The sequence below is a fragment of the Salvelinus sp. IW2-2015 genome, linkage group LG13 (assembly GCF_002910315.2).
Source record: "Salvelinus sp. IW2-2015 linkage group LG13, ASM291031v2, whole genome shotgun sequence".
In the NCBI taxonomy this organism is placed as follows: Eukaryota; Metazoa; Chordata; class Actinopteri; order Salmoniformes; family Salmonidae; genus Salvelinus; species Salvelinus sp. IW2-2015.
The window spans coordinates 14499316-14518214 of record NC_036853.1 but is presented as its reverse complement, the minus strand read 5'-3'; the positions used below and the strand labels follow the sequence as shown (position 1 = coordinate 14518214).

The 18899-nt window shown below is 44.1% G+C and overlaps 1 protein-coding gene across 1 annotated transcript in view; it reads right to left on the bottom strand.

Moving 5' to 3' along the window:
* Window positions 1-12189, bottom strand: part of LOC111971844 (ephrin type-B receptor 1) — a 170218-nt gene extending 158029 nt beyond the window's left edge. The window contains exon 1 of the mRNA XM_070446360.1: window positions 10552-12189. Within this exon, the coding sequence (XP_070302461.1) occupies window positions 10552-10609 (58 nt within the window). The 5' untranslated portion in view covers window positions 10610-12189. The remainder of the gene's footprint in view (window positions 1-10551) is intronic.
* Window positions 12190-18899: the final 6710 nt, after the last annotated feature.

The window sequence follows — 18899 nt, the reverse complement described above, 5'->3', positions numbered from 1 at the left end:
ATAATAATTCCCCATTATGTCAGCTAATGCTCCTGTGTCAGTGGACAAGGAACAGATGAGGCAGGAACCTAGGAGGAGTGATGTCCCTCCCTGCTGCAAGGGAGAGGGCCCAGACCTTATAGAAACCTCAAAGTACATGGGCAAATCTGAGGCCCATTTTCTCAACCAACTCACACAGTGCTTGTGAAAAGGCCGTTGAGTTCTGGTGGTGCATTTGACATTCATAAAAATCAACGTTTGTCTTTGTCCCTGACTCTGTGGGAGAGCTATTATGTTTCAAAATACGGTGTGAAATGAAGCGTAAATTAACTTTTCCATAAAATGTAATGCATTAGTATTCTGTCATAAATGCCACGTTTAAACATTTCTAACGGAGCACACATCATGCTTTCTGTGTAGCATGCTGGTGACAGTTGGCTAGCACTGCTTACCCAGCACATTAATAAGTATATTAAAATACCAAAAAGAAAAAGAGTACTGAAGTTGCTTCATGCTAGAAACAAAGAACCCTTTCTTTAAAATGCCCATTTGCCTTTTGTTCTTCAAACGCAATCATCTATTTTGAAATCAAAGCCATCAAATCATGTTCGCTATGCAAATTGCAGAGGGAGGTTGGGTGGTTCAGCTCTTCAGATCGCTTTTGTCTCTACCGGTGTTTTCTATTTCTCGGTGCAGAAAAACATCAGCAAAGGGACTTCATCTTCTGGATGGTCTTTGTTTTTGTATTGCATTCAACTGCAGTAAGGTGTACACTGACAAAAATAAGTCAGAGAAAGAAAGTAGGCTTCAGTCTATAACTCCACACACTAACTGGTGTTGTGTGCTCTTGGGTGTGATATTGTGCTGGCACGGTAATTGTATAATCGCGTAACCGACCAATAGGGATGAAGACCATCATGAAAATAAAATACAAGTCATAACAGTTTTTTTTAAACGTTTTTTATGAGTCGGCAAACTTTACCCAAAAGCAGTCAAGTAAAAGTAAGACTGATTCACATCTAACAGACGATATAAGGAGAGACGAGAGGAGGCAAAACTAGCCAGTATTCTAATTTTGTGTTGTGGAACAAACAGCTGACTGAAGATGGCTGCAGCTGACATGTGGTTGAGTCCGTTTCTGTGGTAACATGGACTTTAACAACGTGATGAAACTTTGTTGCTCCTTGTTCCAGTATCATGAAATACTGTACATGCACCTACTGAATGGACTACCAAAACAGGACACAATCTGTGACAGTTAGGAGCGGAGGAGAGGAGAAAATGTGCACATTAATTGTATACCGATTTTTTGTTGTTGTTGCTATTTCAACGATATTATGGTGACCGTGGTCATTTGACTAACAAATAACCGTCATCCAAAATGCCATGACCGTCACAGCCCTAGGTGTGAAATCAAGACAGCTCAATTCTTCTAACCATGTTTTTCAACCACATCATGCAGTGGATGTTGAAGTGATAGAGTAAATGAGTGATGACCTCTCCTCATGAATAAGAACTAATGTCACACATAATTATAAGCAGGAAGCAGTGCCCTTGGTGAGGTCAGCTGTCAGTTAAATGAGGAATGATAGGACTATAACGAACATGTATTAAACATGAGTGATGTTGCATGTTGAGAGGCAGGGATCCAAGATGGCGCAGCAGTCGGACGTTTTTTTTTTGTCTTGTCCCGTCCTGTCCCGTGTATTTATTGTTTTCTTCGTATATATTTTGTAAATATATATTTGAATCTCACTTTCCATCTACAGACTGAATGTACTCTCCTGCAACCCGCCTCACCCAATGTGGTTCGGATCTGCTATCTTTATACTTTAGAACCGGAACCCCCATCAGAAGCTAGCCAGGTAACTAGCTACGTCACCGGAGGCCCATCTGCTAGCCCCGGCCCGCTAGCTGTCTGAATCGCCGTGTCTACAGCTAGCCTAGCGTAGTAGCGACTACTGAATTGGCTCCCTGACTCATCTATTGCAACTCTCTGGACCCTATGATCACTCGGCTACACATGCCTCTACCTAATGTCAATATGCCTTGTTTATTGCTGTTTTGGTTAGTGATTGTCTTATTTCACTGTAGAGCCCCTAGCCCTGTCAAAAATATGCCCTTTTGTTCCACCCCCCATACATGCGGTGATCTCACCTGGCTTAACTGGTGCCTCTAGAGACAAAACCTCTCTCATCGTCACTCAATACCTAGGTTTACTGTTCCACTGTACTCACATCGTACCATACTCTTTTCTGTACATTATGCCTTGAATCTATTCTTCCGCGCCCAGAAATCTGCTCTTTTCACTCTCTGTTCCGAACGACACTAGACGACCAGTTCTTATAGCCTTTAGCCGTACCCTTATCCTACTCCTACTCTGATGATGTAGAAGCTAACCCAGGCCCTGCAGCCCCAGGCACCACTCCTATTCCCCAGGAGCTCTCATTTGTTGACTTCTTTACCCATAAAAGCCTTGGTTTCATGCATGTTAACATTAGAAGCCTCCTCCCTAAGTTTGTTTTATTCACTGCTTTAGCACACTCCGCCAACCCTGATGTCCTAGCCGTGTCTGAATCCTGGCTTAGGAATGCCACCAAAAATTCTGACATTTCCATCCCTAACTATAACATTTTCCGACAAGATAGAACTGCCAAAGGGGGTGGAGTTGCAATCTACTACAGAGATAGCCTGCAGAGTTCTGTCATACTATCCAGGTCTGTGCCCAAACAATTCGAACTTCTACTTTTAAAAATCCACCTTTCCAGAAACAAGTATCTCACCGTTGCCACTTGTTACAGACCCCCTTCAGTCCCCAGTTGTGCCCTGGACACCATATGTGAATTGATTGCCCCCCATCTATCTTCAGAGTTCGTACTGTTAGGTGACCTAAACTGGGACATGCTTAACACCCCGGCCGTCCTACAATCTAAACTAGATACCCTCAATCTCACACAAATTATCAAGGAACCTACCAGGTACAACCCTAAATCCGTAACCATGGGCACCCTCATAGATATCATCCTGACCAACTTGCCCTCTAAATACACCTCTGCTGTCTTCAACCAGGATCTCAGCAATCACTGCCTCATTGCCTGCATGCGTAATGGGTCTGCGGTCAAACGACCACCCCTCATCACTGTCAAACGCTCCCTAAAACACTTCAGCGAGCAGGTCTTTCTAATCGACCTGGCCCGGGTATCCTGGAAGGATATTGACCTCATCCCATCAGTAGATAGCCCTTGGTTCACCCCAGACTTGACTGCCCTTGACCAGCACAAAAACATCCTGTGGCATTCTGCAATAGCCCCCGCGATATGCATCTTTTCAGGGAAGTCAGGACCCAATATACTCAGGCAGTTAGGAACGCCTCCCCCCCCCCCCCCCCCCCCTTCTTCACCCAAATCCAGACAGCTGATGTTCTGAAAGAGCTGCAAAATCTGGACCCCTACAAATCAGCTGGGCTAGACAATATGGGCCCTCTCTAAAATGATCAGCCAAAATTGTTGCAACTCTATTACTAGCCTGTTCAACCTCTCTTTCGTATCATCTGAGATCCCCAAAGAGAGGGGGAGACACTCTAGACCCAAACTGTTATAGACCTATATCCTGCCCAGCCTTTCTAAAATCTTCGATACCACCGTACCTTCTCCACTATGCAATCTGGTTTCCGAGCTGGACATGGGTGCACCTCAGCCACACTCAAGATCCTAAACGATAGCATAACCGCCATCGATAAAAGATAGTACTGTGCAGCCCTCTTCATCGACCCAGCCAAGGCTTTCGACTCTGTCAATCACTGCATTCTTATCGGCAGACTCAACAGCCTTGGTTTCTCAAATGACCGCCTCGCCTAGTTCACTAACTACTTCTCAGATAGAGTTCAGTGTGTCAAATCGTAGGGCCTGTTGTCCGGACCTCTGGCAGTCTCTATGGGGTTGCCACAGGGTTCAATTCTCGGGCCGACTCTTTTCTCTGTATATATCAATGATGTTGCTCTTGCTGCTGGTGATTCTCTGATCCACCTCTACGCAGACGACACCATTTTGTATACATCTGGCCCTTCTTTGGACACTGTGTTAATAAATCTCCAAACGAGTTTCACTGAAATACAACACTCCTTCCATGGCCTCCAACTGCTTTTAAATTCTAGTAAAACTAAATACATGCTCTTCAACCAATTTCTGCCCCATATACTATCTACCACTGCGACCTGTATGCTCTCGTTGGCTGGCCCTCACTACATATTCGTCGCCAAACCCACTGGCTCCAGGTCATCTATAAGTCTTTGCTAGGTAAAGCCCTGCCTTATCTCAGCTCACTGGTCACCATAGCAACACCCACCCGTACCACACGCTCCAGCAAGTATTTTTCCCTGGTCATCCCCAAAGCCAACACTTCCTTTGGCCGCCTTTCCTTCCAGTTCTCTGCTGCCAATGACTGGAACAAATTACAAAAATCACTGAAGCTGGAGTCTTATATCTCCCTCTCTAACTTTAAGCATCAGCTGTCAGAGCACCTTACCGATCACTGTACCTGTACACAGCCAATCTGTAAATAGCACACCCAACTACCTCATCCCCATATTGTTATTTATCCTCTTGCTCTTTTGCACCCCAGTATCTCTACTTGCACATCATCATCTACACATCTATCACTCCAGTGTTAATGCTATATTGTAATTATTTAGCCTCTATGGCCTATTTATTGCCTACCTCCCTACTCTTCTACATTTGCACACACTGTACATAGATTTTTCTATTGTGTTATTGACTGTACGTTTGTTAATGTGTAACTCTGTGTTGTTTTTGTCGCACTGCTTTGCTTTATCTTGGCCAGGTCGCAGTTGTAAATGAGAACTTGTTCTCAACTGGCCTACCTGGTTAAATAAAGGTGAAATAAAAAAATAAAAGGGGTAAAAAGGGCACATCTGTCAATCCATTTTAAACGTGGATGTGATATCTATCCTTGAGGGAATTACATTTTATCCTGATGTTGTTAAATCAACCCTAACAACAAGGTAATTGGCACCCCAATATCTCCCCTATAGCTTATTGATCACCAAGTGCCCAAAACAGTCAAATCACCCTATTGCCCTGTGGATTTGCAATAGGATAAGAAATACATCAAAGATTGGGCTGTTAATTCAAATTTGTAATGTTCAGATGTCTTTCTTCTCCTGTGTTGTTCCATACACAGACTAATAAGAGACATCAACAATAGTGCCAGAATTCTGACAGCTATAATTTCTCTCTCCTTCTTCTCCCTCTATCTCTCACTCTCTCTGAAGTCAAAATAAGTACACCCCTGAGGTCATAAACCCAAAACAAAGCATTTAAGGCTCTAATAGGGATCTACAATGGCCACTCAGGAAGATTCACGAGGTACGTAACAGCTTTATGGCATTGTTTCCTGGGTTTAAAAAGGAAATAAGGGCTGCAACTTTGATGCACATATTAAAATAACGAGGCTGTGAATCATGAGGGAATGAACTGGGTGGCAAAGTGAGTCCATGTTCACACCCACAGGGAGTCCGTCTCTATCCTTACAAGACAAGCAGGCTGAAAATCACATGATCAGCATTGTCCACTAAAACAGCAATGACACATCATTTAATTCCTGTTAATCTACATTACTAGACATCTGAATGCAAATAGGAAAGACAGAAGTACAGATTGGCCCTCCACTGCACTAGCAACTGGATAGACTCTCACCCAGATGGGAACACTTAAAAAAAAAAAATATTGAGTGATTCCATACATAGCCACGGGAAGATGTTTGGGGGTGGGGGTGCTTGGTCTAAACCAGACTTTGCATCACTAGTTGCTGAACCCTTTCTCTTCCCACTAGGCTGGCCCTGCAGCCAAGATTGACAGCCAGTCTAACTCTGCTGCTCACTCCAGTATCGAAGAGGAAAGGAGGGCAGAGAAGAAGAGGGCTGTTGCGTTCTTTTTTCAGTACTCCTGCTTCTTAAAAATCAATACCTAATTACCTGAAAATGCTTTTTTTCAGTTTACGTCAGCGTCAACTGCAGAGACTAAGAGGGGAGAGGGGGAGCAAGGTCATTAACAACTTCCTCACTCTATCACCTTCCACATTCCTACACACTTTTTTCCCTCGTTCAAAACTTTTCCTCCCTCTGTTTCTACCGCAAATCTGCTGTCCCTTGCTCTCATTTCTATGAGAGGGGAAAAGGGCATGCTCAACAGAGATACCATAGATAGAATATAAGAACAGAACAGTGCCTGAGCATTCCTGAAAAGCAGCTAATAAAATTCTGCTGTATAATGTGCTCTGGGTGAATCATAGTTTCTAGCATTTGTTTTATGGCTCTTGCAGTCATATGGACATTCACTGAGCAATCCTTCATTTGACCTATGACCTTTGTGGACCAGGACTAGCATGACATTAGAGATGAGGCACCCTTGTCTTGAAGGGTGCCTAAAGGGAAAGGACAGAAATAGGATGGCGTGAAACACCAACGTATTTAGGCCTGCCTGGTCCACAATTATAAAGGCAAAGGAAAAAGAGAGAGAGAGAGAGACCGAGAGGGAGACTTAAGCCCTACAACTCTTACCTACCCTACCTACCTAATTTCCTCCTCCTTTGGTCTAACCCTCTCCTCTGTTGTCCCTTTGTAAACATGTATATTGACTACTATTCAATGTAATAATAGAATGTTTAAAAAACACAAAGCAAAGTCCATAATCACAGACATTCAAACTTCAAACACAATATCAAAACAAAAACCAATTAGTCTTTTAGCCGGGGGGCTGTGAGGCACACAGGGAGCTCTGTTCGCCTTCACCAGGAGGTGATGCTGCTGAAGACTTTAAGTGAAAGAAGAAAAGATGAATAAAGGACACAGAGAGAGAGAGAGAGAGAGAGAGAGAGAGAGAGAGAGAGAGAGGAGAGAGAGGAAACAGGCCCTGGCGCAGGTCCATGCAGACATAACAATGATTCTTTGTACGGACATAAGGCCCCTGTACCCGTATGCTAAGCCCCCCTTTCCAAAGCCAACCAGGATCAGGGGCCTCTCTCATTAGCCTGTGTCAGGGAGGAAGGGAGGGGCCCCCAATGCCACCCCAGCACCGCCACCACAGCCAATGACACTCACTCAGTAACTTACACAATCCACATCCCTCACTAACTCACCACCTCTCTCCCTCTTTCATTCTCTCCTCTCTGTCCCTTTTCCAACAGGCTTGGGGCCAGGGTTAGAGTTTTTCAGAGGGAGTCAAGATAAGGCTAGGCCTGGGAGTTATGGTTTTAAGTAGAGGCAGCATTAACAAGCTAGGGGATATTGTCAATTTATTGAAGGCTAGGTAATAATTAATGTCTTACATGCAAGCTCATTAAAACACAGGGTGATAGCGGGAACATGAGAGAAAAGAGGGAAATGAATAGAATACAAATGGACAGTTAGTGAGAGAAATATGCAGATACAGTGAAAGGGAAAAGGAGGGAGGATGAGGAGAGCAAAAGATGAAAAGAGGAATGAAGAAAGACGACAAGGAAAAGACTCATTAAAACACACTGCGGATTAGATCAGAGCACTTGATTGTTTGGGTTTTTGGTGTCATCTGAATTCAGAAGACATGTTGAAATATTCACACAATTAACTGTGGAGAATAAAAGGACAGACGAAGAGAGGGAGAAGAGAATTGAAGATCCAATGGTATGGTAGGGAGAGAATGAAGCGAAGCAGAGAGCACCACACCGACTGCCTGTGAGACCGTCACTGTTGTAAGGTTGTGAGAGTTATGCTCTGGACCAATCATCACTATAAAGTTGTTTCCCATAAACAGAGGCTTGTTTAATTACTTAATCAACCAGTTCATTAGGCAGCAATTTGCCTGCAACAGGCACCAGTTTTAATTAGGACACAGAGGATCGGTTAGAGGAAGTCCTACAAAAGGACTGGCCTGATTGGCCACACCATACCCAATCCTTGACAAGGCCAAATAAAGCTTGGGCCAGCTCATTGACAAAGCCAGGGCAATTCACTGATTCACTGATATGCATTGTTTATGGATAGATTGTCAAAGCAAGCTGTGGATATTTAATGACAATGACTGCCTAAACATTGGCCAACTCATTCATGGGGCCTGGCCACTAATAGGTGAACTAAGCAGTCCTCTATTGGGTCCGGCCCAAGGATTAGTCAGGTTATTGTCATAGCCAGGCAAATGGTAAGGGGCCTCACTATATGACCAGTCAACCCTAGTCCACATACTGAGTACAGGTTAGGTAGGTCACTCGTTTAGCCTTTCCAAAAATCTGCTGTGAAATATTGTATCAAATCAAAGATTAAATATTTGATACAGGGTTTTTTCTAACCATGGTGTATATCAGTGCATTGATCTATAAGAAACCTTTAAAAACCCGAGACAAGAGCATTCGATTTGTTCCCAATGGACAGTCATTGGTCACCACCATTGACGTCACCACTGATGCATGTTGGCAGCCTGGTCTCATAGTCTAGGCGTAACATAGTAAGTGTAATCTTGGTCAAATCATTCTAGTATGATACGTTGCATTTGGTATGGTTACATAAAGACAGAAGGTTACTTAAGGCAAAAACAAAAGTAGGGTGGTTGGTTTGGGTGGATGTAAGTAAGTAAGTAGCCTTGCACGAGCCAGAATGGCTCTTAGGAGCAGGATCCTATCTCCTGTTTCTGTAGCGTGAGGCAGCTTAATATACAAATACACCCTCCTGAACAGGACGCCAGTCTATCGCAGGGCCTTACCACCAATCAAACTCATTAATGCGGAGTGCCAAGCTGAGACGCAATGGGTCCAATTTTTACAGACTTTGGTGCAATTCAGCCAGGGATTGAACTCCCAACCTTCCAATCTCAGGGTGGACACTCTAAACATAAGGCCACTGAGTTGGTCAAGGCAAATAACGCGTGGATGAGTAAGCGTACAACGCGAATGTGTTTGAATCTCATCACAGACAACTTTAGCATATTAGCTCATTAGCCACTTCGCAACTTCTTACTACTTTGTAGCTACTTTGAAACTACTTAGCATGTTAGCTAACCCTTCCCCTAACCCTAACCTTAACCCTTTAACCTAATTCCTAGGCCAGGGAACTCCATCCCTAGCAAACACATCTGATTTTATCAAATTGCATTCTAAACTGAATATCATGATTAGGTGATTATTGGAGTCAGGTATGTTAGCTGGGGCTGGGGCAAAACTGTGACACCAATCAGGCCCTTGAGGACTGGAATTGCCCACCCCTGCCCTAACCTAGCTAACATTAGCCTCCTAGCTTAGCCACCTAGATAACATTAGCCCCAACAAATTGGAATTCCGAACATATACATTTATGAAATTCTGAACATATTGTACAAATTGCAATTCGTAACATATTGTTCAAATTGCAATTAGCAACATATCATAAGAATTGTAATTCGTAACACATTAAAAAAAAGGATGATGGACATCCACAAATTAATACATACTATACTGAAAAATAAAATATTGTACTAATTGGAGTGTCCCATATTTAGTTTACTATGTTATGTCTACCCCTGGGTCCAGGTTGGCGTTTGCTATGCTATTTACCAGATCCATAGCTGATGATGATTCACTGAGAGCGTCTAGGTATATCAATAAACCTGGTGAGACCAGCCCGACCTGTGGATTCTTCCAGAGTAGCCTACTCAAAAACATCCATATAGACAAAATCCACATTAAAGTTTTTTATTTTTTTGAAAACCAGACAATCGTTAACATGAGAGGAACAAACCCCGCAAATCTGAAGAAAACGTATCTCATAATACAGTGTGTCGAACAGATAGCATTCGCTAACTTCTTGACAGGCACAGCTCCACATCAAAATGGGATTCAGTGAAGTCATCATTTATGGAGGTTTAGGGGGATATAGTCAAATAAATAAATCATTATAGGTACAATGCCTGTCACTTATCTAAAACATGACCCGAATGAAATATTCCATGGCGCACTGACTGACTGCATATCCTTCACCAGGGTGCCGGGGACTGGCTGTAGCACGCGTCCCTCATCTCCACTAGCCTATATTTCGGGGAGGTAATGTCATATCAAATCATATTGGTGTAAATAATTGGTGTACTAGGCCTACAGATAGTTGCATTAACATTTAATTGCCCCGCGGCATTTAATGATTGGTCATTAATTGAACACAATTAACCAATTGAAGCCTATAAAGAAAAGATGATACATACTATATATATATCAATAATAAATGGATTCAATGTTCCTCTTGTAGTCTAATGATTGAAGGTATGATTGAAGGGAATGTGTGACCCAAAAGTGAAAGTCCACCATCGTCTGGTGGTAGTGGTAGGAAAAACCCACCCTCGAACCTGGGTACCTCTGCCTGCCCTGCATCCATCAGAGGCGCCACGGAACCAGCTCCAAAGTTATCCCATCTAAGATCCTAATAGCTTTCCATACCTTTAGAAAATAATACATCCACGTGCTTACAATAACCATGTTTATGTAACACATTGCGTTCAAACGCGCTCACACATAGCAATACAATATCATAACTAAAAAAGAGAAACTCCTATAATTTACCTTCCACTGCGTAAACCGTAGCAATCACGCATAAAATCGCAAAGAAATCCACTGGCATGGCAAAGGTGGTCTGCCTTTCCTCTCCCTTTCAAAAAGGTGTAAACACAAGTCCTTCAGCTGCCACAGAATAGTATTCCACCAGTGCTTATTTTGAGTCACATTTCAAACCGTACTGTACGCAGTGTATGAAAACCTAATACTTGGAGGCTTGTGGCACGAAGGGAATAGGTGAAGCCGGATGCGAGAAAGACCTTGGGCCCCCTCCCCTCCACACCACTTCTCACACCCCTTGAACACCTCTTGGCCAATCACGGAAAGAAGATAGTGGATCTCAAACCAATCCCAGCAGAGGACCCGCTCAGAGTCCTACTAACATTTTCAAACTACTGAAAAGCCCCCTATGTAGCCTTTGCGCTCATACTGCAGGGAAAGAGCAACGACTAGTGGTCCAGAGAAAGTACTGCATGCACAGTTTCACCTGCTAGCTGTTTTTAATCAGATTAATGTCAGTGATAAATAGTCTATGTAGATAATGTGATTGCATTTACCCTTTATTTCTCATCCTATTCCATAAATCTAAGCAGTCCATGATGTTTTATGGCTATGCATAGTCATAAAACATGCATAGTTATCATGCATAGTTATTTCCATAGCCCATCGTGATATACTGAATTGTCACCTGTAATATCTCTATTTGATGAGAATAAAACCCATCACATGCAGGACAGCGACTGAATCAATGCATATCTGCCTTCCTTTACGATAGACCAACTCGTTGATTAAGTAGGCTCATAGATTTATGAATGGTTTATGTTCTGTAAGAGACTATGGCGGATTTAAGAGTATTTTCCAACAACTGTGTCCATTACTGTGTCATCATGGCTCTGCATATGAATTTTGAACGGGTGCATTGAAGCGAAAACTGTTAGCCTATGAAATGGTTTGGATTTATGTTGGTAGTAGTGCAGTAGTTATAATATGAGATCTTATGACCCTGCGGTTGGATCACAGGGGAAAGACCACTTCGCCAGCCAATCAATCACGTTTAGCCTTCTTCACCTGAGGAAGAGAATAATGTTTGTGTGTGTGTGTGTGTGTGTGTGTGTGTGTGTGTGTGTGTGTGTGTGTGTGTGTGTGTGTGTGTGTGTGTGTGTGCATTACCACACACTACAGAACATTGAGAATGCTGGTTAGTTTGAATGTTTGTTACTTTCTTCTTGGTAATTCAATTATTATCATTTGTGTTTGTAACATGAGTATTCCATAATTACAGGCCATAAGCCAACTATAAGAGTATAAATCATCATTTTCTACCACTGATGTCCTCTATACCTTTCCCTTTCCCTATACAAACAACCTTGATAATGGGTTGCCAGCATGAATATTAATTGTGTGCCACCTTCAATGTACTTGCTGCTATTTTCTAGAATCAAATTGAATTAATATGATAAGTATTTACAAAAATTTAGAACATTTCATGTTGTTTATATTAATTTGAGTATAAGAATAATAGTGTCTAAAATGCATAGAGTGTTGCATTTAATGTAATATGTATACATATATTCCATGTTTTATGTTAAATAATTTTGCGCATTGCAGAATATACAATTAACTTGCTGACCTCACTAATGATACACTAATATTTACTGTCTGCGCTAAATGAGGGTGGAGAAGGCAGAGCCTGTGAGCTCAGCAGCCCAGGCATACAGACAGACCGCACAATAATGTAGGCAGGGTGTGCCAACAGCCAGTGCTCTTCCCCCTCACACCCCACTGTGTTCTACCCCTCACACCCGCTGTGCTCTGCCCCCTCACACCCGCTGTTCTCTGCCCCTCACACCCGCTGTGTCTCTAATCCCTCACACCCCGCTGTGCTCTGCCCCCTCACACTCCACTGTGCCCCGCCCTCCTCACACCCTGCTGTGCTCTGCCCCTCACACCCCGCTGTGCTCTAATCCCTCACACACCCCGCTGTGCTCTGCCCCCTCACACTCCACTGTTTTCCTGCCCTCTCACACCCTGCTGTTGCTCTGCCCCTCACACTCCACTGTGCTCTTTCCCTCTCACACCCCGCTGTTCTCTCCCCTCATACCCCGCTGTTCTCTGCCCCCTCACACCCCACTGTGTCCTCCCCCTCACACCTCGCTCTGGCCCCTCACACACCACTGTGCTCTGCCCCCTCACACGCCACTGTGCTTGCTGCCCCTCACACGCCACTGTGCTCTGCCCCCTCACACCCTGCTGTCTCTGCCCCCTCACACCCCGCTGTGCTTTAACCCCTCACACCCCGCTGTGCTCTGCCCCCTCACACCCCGCTGTGCTTTAAACCCCCTCACACCCCGCTGTCGCTCTGCCCCCTCACACCCCACTGTGCTCTCCCCTCACCACTCACTGTGCTCTGCCCTCTCACACCCTGCTGTGCTCTGCCCTCTCAACCCTGCTATCTTCCCCTCACACGCCCACTGTTGGCACTGAAGAGCTGTTCTACAGGCACAAGGTAACAAAACTCTCCCCCACTCCCATCCACACACACAACACACACACACACACACACACACACACACACACACACCACACACACACACAACACACACACACACACACACCACACACACACACACACACACACACACACACACACACACACAACACACACCACACACACACGTGCTGTTTACATTAGTTCACCCACTTGTCTTCATAGCACACCTCACACATGCTCCCATTACATCCCTTAATTGGCAGATCTGCGCTATTACACATATATTTATATATTTGCTGGCTGCCCACACACAACCACCCCCATGCCTATTTCTCCCCAGCCTGCTCCCTCCCTGCCTCCTCCCCTACGCCCTGCCTCCCCATTACGAGGGGCCTGCTCCAACAAATGGCATACTCCCAGACCTCCTCCCAGGACACTGAGTGCACAGGGGCCTGCTGACGGAGCCTTATGCCCTCTATTCATTACAGCAGCTCCGCTCACCTGCTCTCCTTTCAATTACAGCCCTGTGCCGACTCTCTGTGGAGCTGGTTGACCTTTAAGATAGCAGCAACAATAGTGTTGAAAAACATTTCTGCGCCCCATTCCTACACACAGCTGCAATAAACACACAGTATGCACCCCTACACCAACAACACATGCAATGTACCGCAACCCTCGCGCACACACCACACACACACACACACACAACACACACACCACACACACACACACACACACACACACACACACACACACACACACACACACACACCACACACACACAACACCACCACAACACACCACACACACACACACACACACACACCACACCAACACACACACACACACACACACACACACACACAAATTGATATAGCTATCAGCTCAAGGTAGCTAACCAGATGGTACAGAAGGAACAGGAACAGAATGAAACAGATGAATGAAACAGTATGAAACAGATGCATGAGATTGGTCAGTGCATTAATACTATACCACAGTTATACAAGTCTACAACACTATCAATGAACCTGTCAGAGGTCCTCTCCTAATACCCTTCCTCTTCAGAACCCTCCAACATCCAATCACCACAATCTCCTCACACAACATCCCCTTTTTACACAGGACCCCCTGTAAATAGGAACCCACTGTATGGCGCACATAGGGCGGCGTACAATTGGCCCAGCGTCGTCCGGGTTAGGGGAGGGTTTGGCTGGGGTAGGCCGTCACGGTAAAATAAGAATTTGTTCTTAACTGACTTGCCTAGTTCAATAAAGGTTAAATAAAAATGTAATTAAAAAGTACATAGTACACTACACGCATTGACTCAGTGAGAAACTCAGTGTATCTGCTAGTCTTGTTGTTGCCCGGTGCAGCAGTTATAATAAGAGACCTTTTGACCCAGGGGGGGTGTATGTGTGCCGAAGTCCCACACTACAGAATATTATGAATGCTGGTTTATCTCAGTTTTTGTTACTTTATTATGTGGTAATCAAATATTTTTTGTGTTTGTAACATGAGTAGACATTAATTACAGGTAATAAGCCAACTATAAGAGTAAAAATCCTTATTTCTACCACTGTGCATTATGCCGATAAATATGATTTTATTCATTCATTTCTTCAGCTCAAAATCTCCCCGTTGCTTGATCAGATCATCAAAGTCACTTTCAGTACGCAGAAAGAAGTATTTACTCTGCTCAATATCCTGAGCAGCAATGATCCGGGCCAGCAGGAAGTCTTCAATGACCTTGGATTCACAGGGCCTGTGTTGAACTCTGTGTGTGACGTTCCTGTAGGGTTCAATGACCAGGAGCCCAGACATGCCGTTGGATTTTGTCAACGAGGGGGTCTCCTGAATATTTCTCTGTAGGAACTCTGTATAAGTCTTTATCAAGCCAGGGATACTGGGTTGATAGTACCGGCTCAGCACATCTACAGGGCTTTCTGATAAGGCAGTTAGACGGAACCTATGGATCCGCATGTGCATGTGGAACACTGCCCCGTTCAGCCACTGTTTCACGCCAGCGGAGCTCATGCTACTCTCTATGACCAACTTTGAATATAAGTTATCCAGTTCCTGTTTAAGCTTCTGGTCATAATGTTTGAGGAGCTCTGCCATCCTCGTCTCATTATTGGCTATACCAGGAACTTGCTTTATGTACTCACTGACAATAGGGCCGATTTCTGAAGAGTAATCCGCTCCAAAGATCCTCCTTATGGGGTCCATGTATGACCTTTGCTCATGGATCTGGTGAGTCAAGACCTCAAAGAGCAGTGACAGCGCCAGCGCCACAATACCCAGACCTCCCAGGCTCACCTTGGTGCTCCCTCCAAATGCAGATGTCAGATCCTGGTTAAAGGCTGTTAGTTGCTCAGCCGACATGTTCTGCTGGATGGCTGCATATTGATGTTCCAGAGCAGCAGTGGAGTTGCGGGATAGGAAGTTGGTGAGGGTTCTGTCCAGGGAGATGTCAGGAACGATGCCTGCATGGCTGGCTACCTCAAACAGACAGTTTATAGTTTCTGAAGATGGACTGCATGCTTTGTTACCCATGTTTGGGCTGTGCTGTCTGTCTCACACGCTCCTCTTTCCTAAGACTCTGTCAAATACTACCTGTTTATTTAAACACATGATGGGCTCAGAGTCTGAAGGACATTGTCCCGGCTAGGACAAACATCTAATAACCAAACAGCGGAATCTAGGGTTATTAGATGTCGGCAAATCTTTCAGCCAATGAAAAATCAGGTCATTGACTGATGCTGACTTCAGTGCAGACACAAACAGTACATACATTTATGCTGACACAGACTCAGCGTCTGGTTACACAATGCATTCTTTATCTAGCCATCCCAAAATATAAAATTCACCGCTACCTTTGATACTACCACTACACCCTTTAAATGAACTTTTATTCCATTACTTTCCAGATTGCAGCTAACATTAAATCACCTTAATTACAGTCATGAGTGACTATTCTTTTTGACTATGAATTACTTTTCTGCAATTCAAAACCTTCCCGTTGGTTGATCAGTTTATAAAAGTCATGTTCAGACTGCAGAAAGAAGTCTTTGCTCTCTTCAATCTCCTGAGCAGCAATGATCCGGTTCAGCAGAGCGTCTCCAATGACCTTGGACTCACAGGGACTGTGATGAACTCTGTGTGTGACGTTATTGTGGGGCTCAACAACCAGGAGCCCTGGCATGCTGTTGGTTCCTGGCTCTGGTGGTATCTCCTGGATATTTTTGCGTAGGTGGGCTGTATAGAGCTTGACCAGGCTTGTGAACGCAGTCTTGTAGGAGAGACGCAGTGCTTCTGCTGAGCCTCGTGGAACGGAGCCCAAGCGGATCTCATGGATCCTCATGTGCAGGTGGAAAGATGCCCCACACAGCCACTGTTTCATGGCCACTGACCCCATGCGTCTCTTGTTCGTCATCCTCTCAAAATGGTCAATCATCTCATACTTCAGGTACTGGTCATAGAGCTCTGTCACCTCCGCCATCTTGTTCATGTCATTTGCTATCTCAGGGACCAGCTTCAGGTATTCACTGATGAGGGACCCAATTCTTGAGGAATTGCTGATTCCATAGATCATTTTGGTAGGGTCCATAGCATTCTTGCTGTCCCCATGCCTTTTTGCCTTGTGGGCTAAGACATCAAAGAGTAGAGACAGGGCTAGTGCCACAACACCCACACCCCCCAAGGCCACATTTGTGCTCCCCCCCAATAAAGACGTCAGGTCCTGGTTGAAAACAGTGAGTTGTTCAGCAGACAAGTGTTGCTGAATGTCTGCATAATGTTGTTCGAGAGCAGCACTTGAGTCCAGGGATAGGAAGCTTTGCAGTGTGTCATCCAGAGAGATATCAGGAACCAAGCTGCCTGCCCTGGCAACTGAGAACAGGTTGTCTATGGTTGCTGAAGATGGGAGGCAAGAAGTGATGCTTCTGAGCAGCATTATTCTCTTTCAGTAACTATCTTACTATTACTCTCTATATCACCTACTTTCTGGTGATTTCACTCTCATCTCAGCATCCGTAATATAATGATGAAACTAAATTACACTGGTTGTGTATTTGAACAGCAAGTCTGTGGAGGACATTGTCCTGTGAAAGTAAATATTTGTTGACCCTTTTGGAGTTCATGGACCAACTCAAAAAGAACATACTGTGAAATGTAGAGCACCTATTGAAAAAATAAGTCATCTGATGACGTTGGATAACAAAAAACAGGCCAGCACCACTGCACTGACACGTGTTCCACGTTGCAGTTCAGTTTACATGTATACCTGAGACACTATGCACTAATTCAAGCCAACCTACATGTTGTATGTGAATGTGGGCTCAAGTGAAGATGGGGTTTAGGTAAAGTATATCCTTACAGATGTGCATGGAAAGGTGGCAGATGAGCATGAAAAAGAGCAGACACACACACCCACACCGGTTCTGCTCTGATGGACTTGTATACAGGAACTTACGCAAAAAGTAGAATCCTTGTTACTCTTCATTATTCAGGCTGGACCTACAAACAAGATCAAATCAGATACATAATTATTCTCTCAATGTCACATTATATTTTAAAATGTGTTGGCAGCTGTAATTCATAGAAAAACACTTTATTGGAAAAGTAGCAGGCCTAAACGTTTGCATGATCCAGGATATAAAGGGTAAACAGCAACACTCCTGGGAGCAGTGGCCCAATAAAAGAAACCACCTCGGTTTTCAAGGAGTATTGGAAACGTTCCCTGGAGCCATGTATCCTCTAACTACAGTGCCTTGTAAAAGTATTCATCCCCCTTGGCGTTTTTCCTATTTTGTTGCATTACAACCTGTAATTGAAATTGATTTTTATTTTGGATTTCATGTAATGGACATACACAAAATAGTCCAAATTGGTGAAGTGAAATAAAAAAATTACTTGTTTCAAAAAATTACAAAAACTTTCAAACGAAAAGCGGTGCATGCATATGTATTCATCCCCTTTGCTATGAAGCCCCTAAATAAGATCAGAAGTCACATAATTAGTTAAATAAACTCCACCTGTGTGCAATCTAAGTGTCACATGATCTGTCACATGATCTCAGTATATATACACCTGTTCTGAAAGGCCCACCAAGCAAGCGGAACCATGAAGACCAAGGAGCTCTCCAAACAGGTCAGGGACAAAGTTGTGGAGAAGTACAGATCAGAAGTACAGATCAGATCAGAAGTACAGATCAGATCAGGGTCTGAAATGATCCGGATCATTTCAGAAACTTTGAACATCCCACGGAGCGTCATTAAATACATTATTTAAAAAAAAATAAGAATATGGCACCACAACAAACCTGCCAAGAGAGGGCCGCCCACCAAATCTCACAGACCAGGCAAGGAGGGCATTATTCAGAGAGGCAACAAAGAGACCAAAGATAACCCTGAAGGAGCTGCAAAGCTCCACAGCGGAGATTGGAGTATCTGTCCATAGGACCACTTTAAGCCGTACACTGCACAGAGCTGGGCTTTATGGAAGAGTGGCCAGAAAAAAAGCCATTGCTTAAAGAAAAAAATAATCAAACACGTTTGGTGATCGCCATAAGACATGTGGGAGACTCCCCAATCATGTGGAAGAAGGTACTCTGGTTAAATGTAGCTTTTTGGCCATCATGGAAAACGCTATGTCTGGCGCAAACCCAACACATCTCATCACCCCGAGAACACCATCCCCACAGGGAAGCATTGTGGTGGCAGCATCATGCTGTGGGGATGTTTTTCATTGGCAGGGACTTTGAAACTGGTGAGAATTGAAGGAATGATGGATGGCACTAAATACAGGGAAATTCTTGTGTGAAACCTGTTTCAGTCTTCCAGAGACTTGAGACTGGGGCGAATGTTCA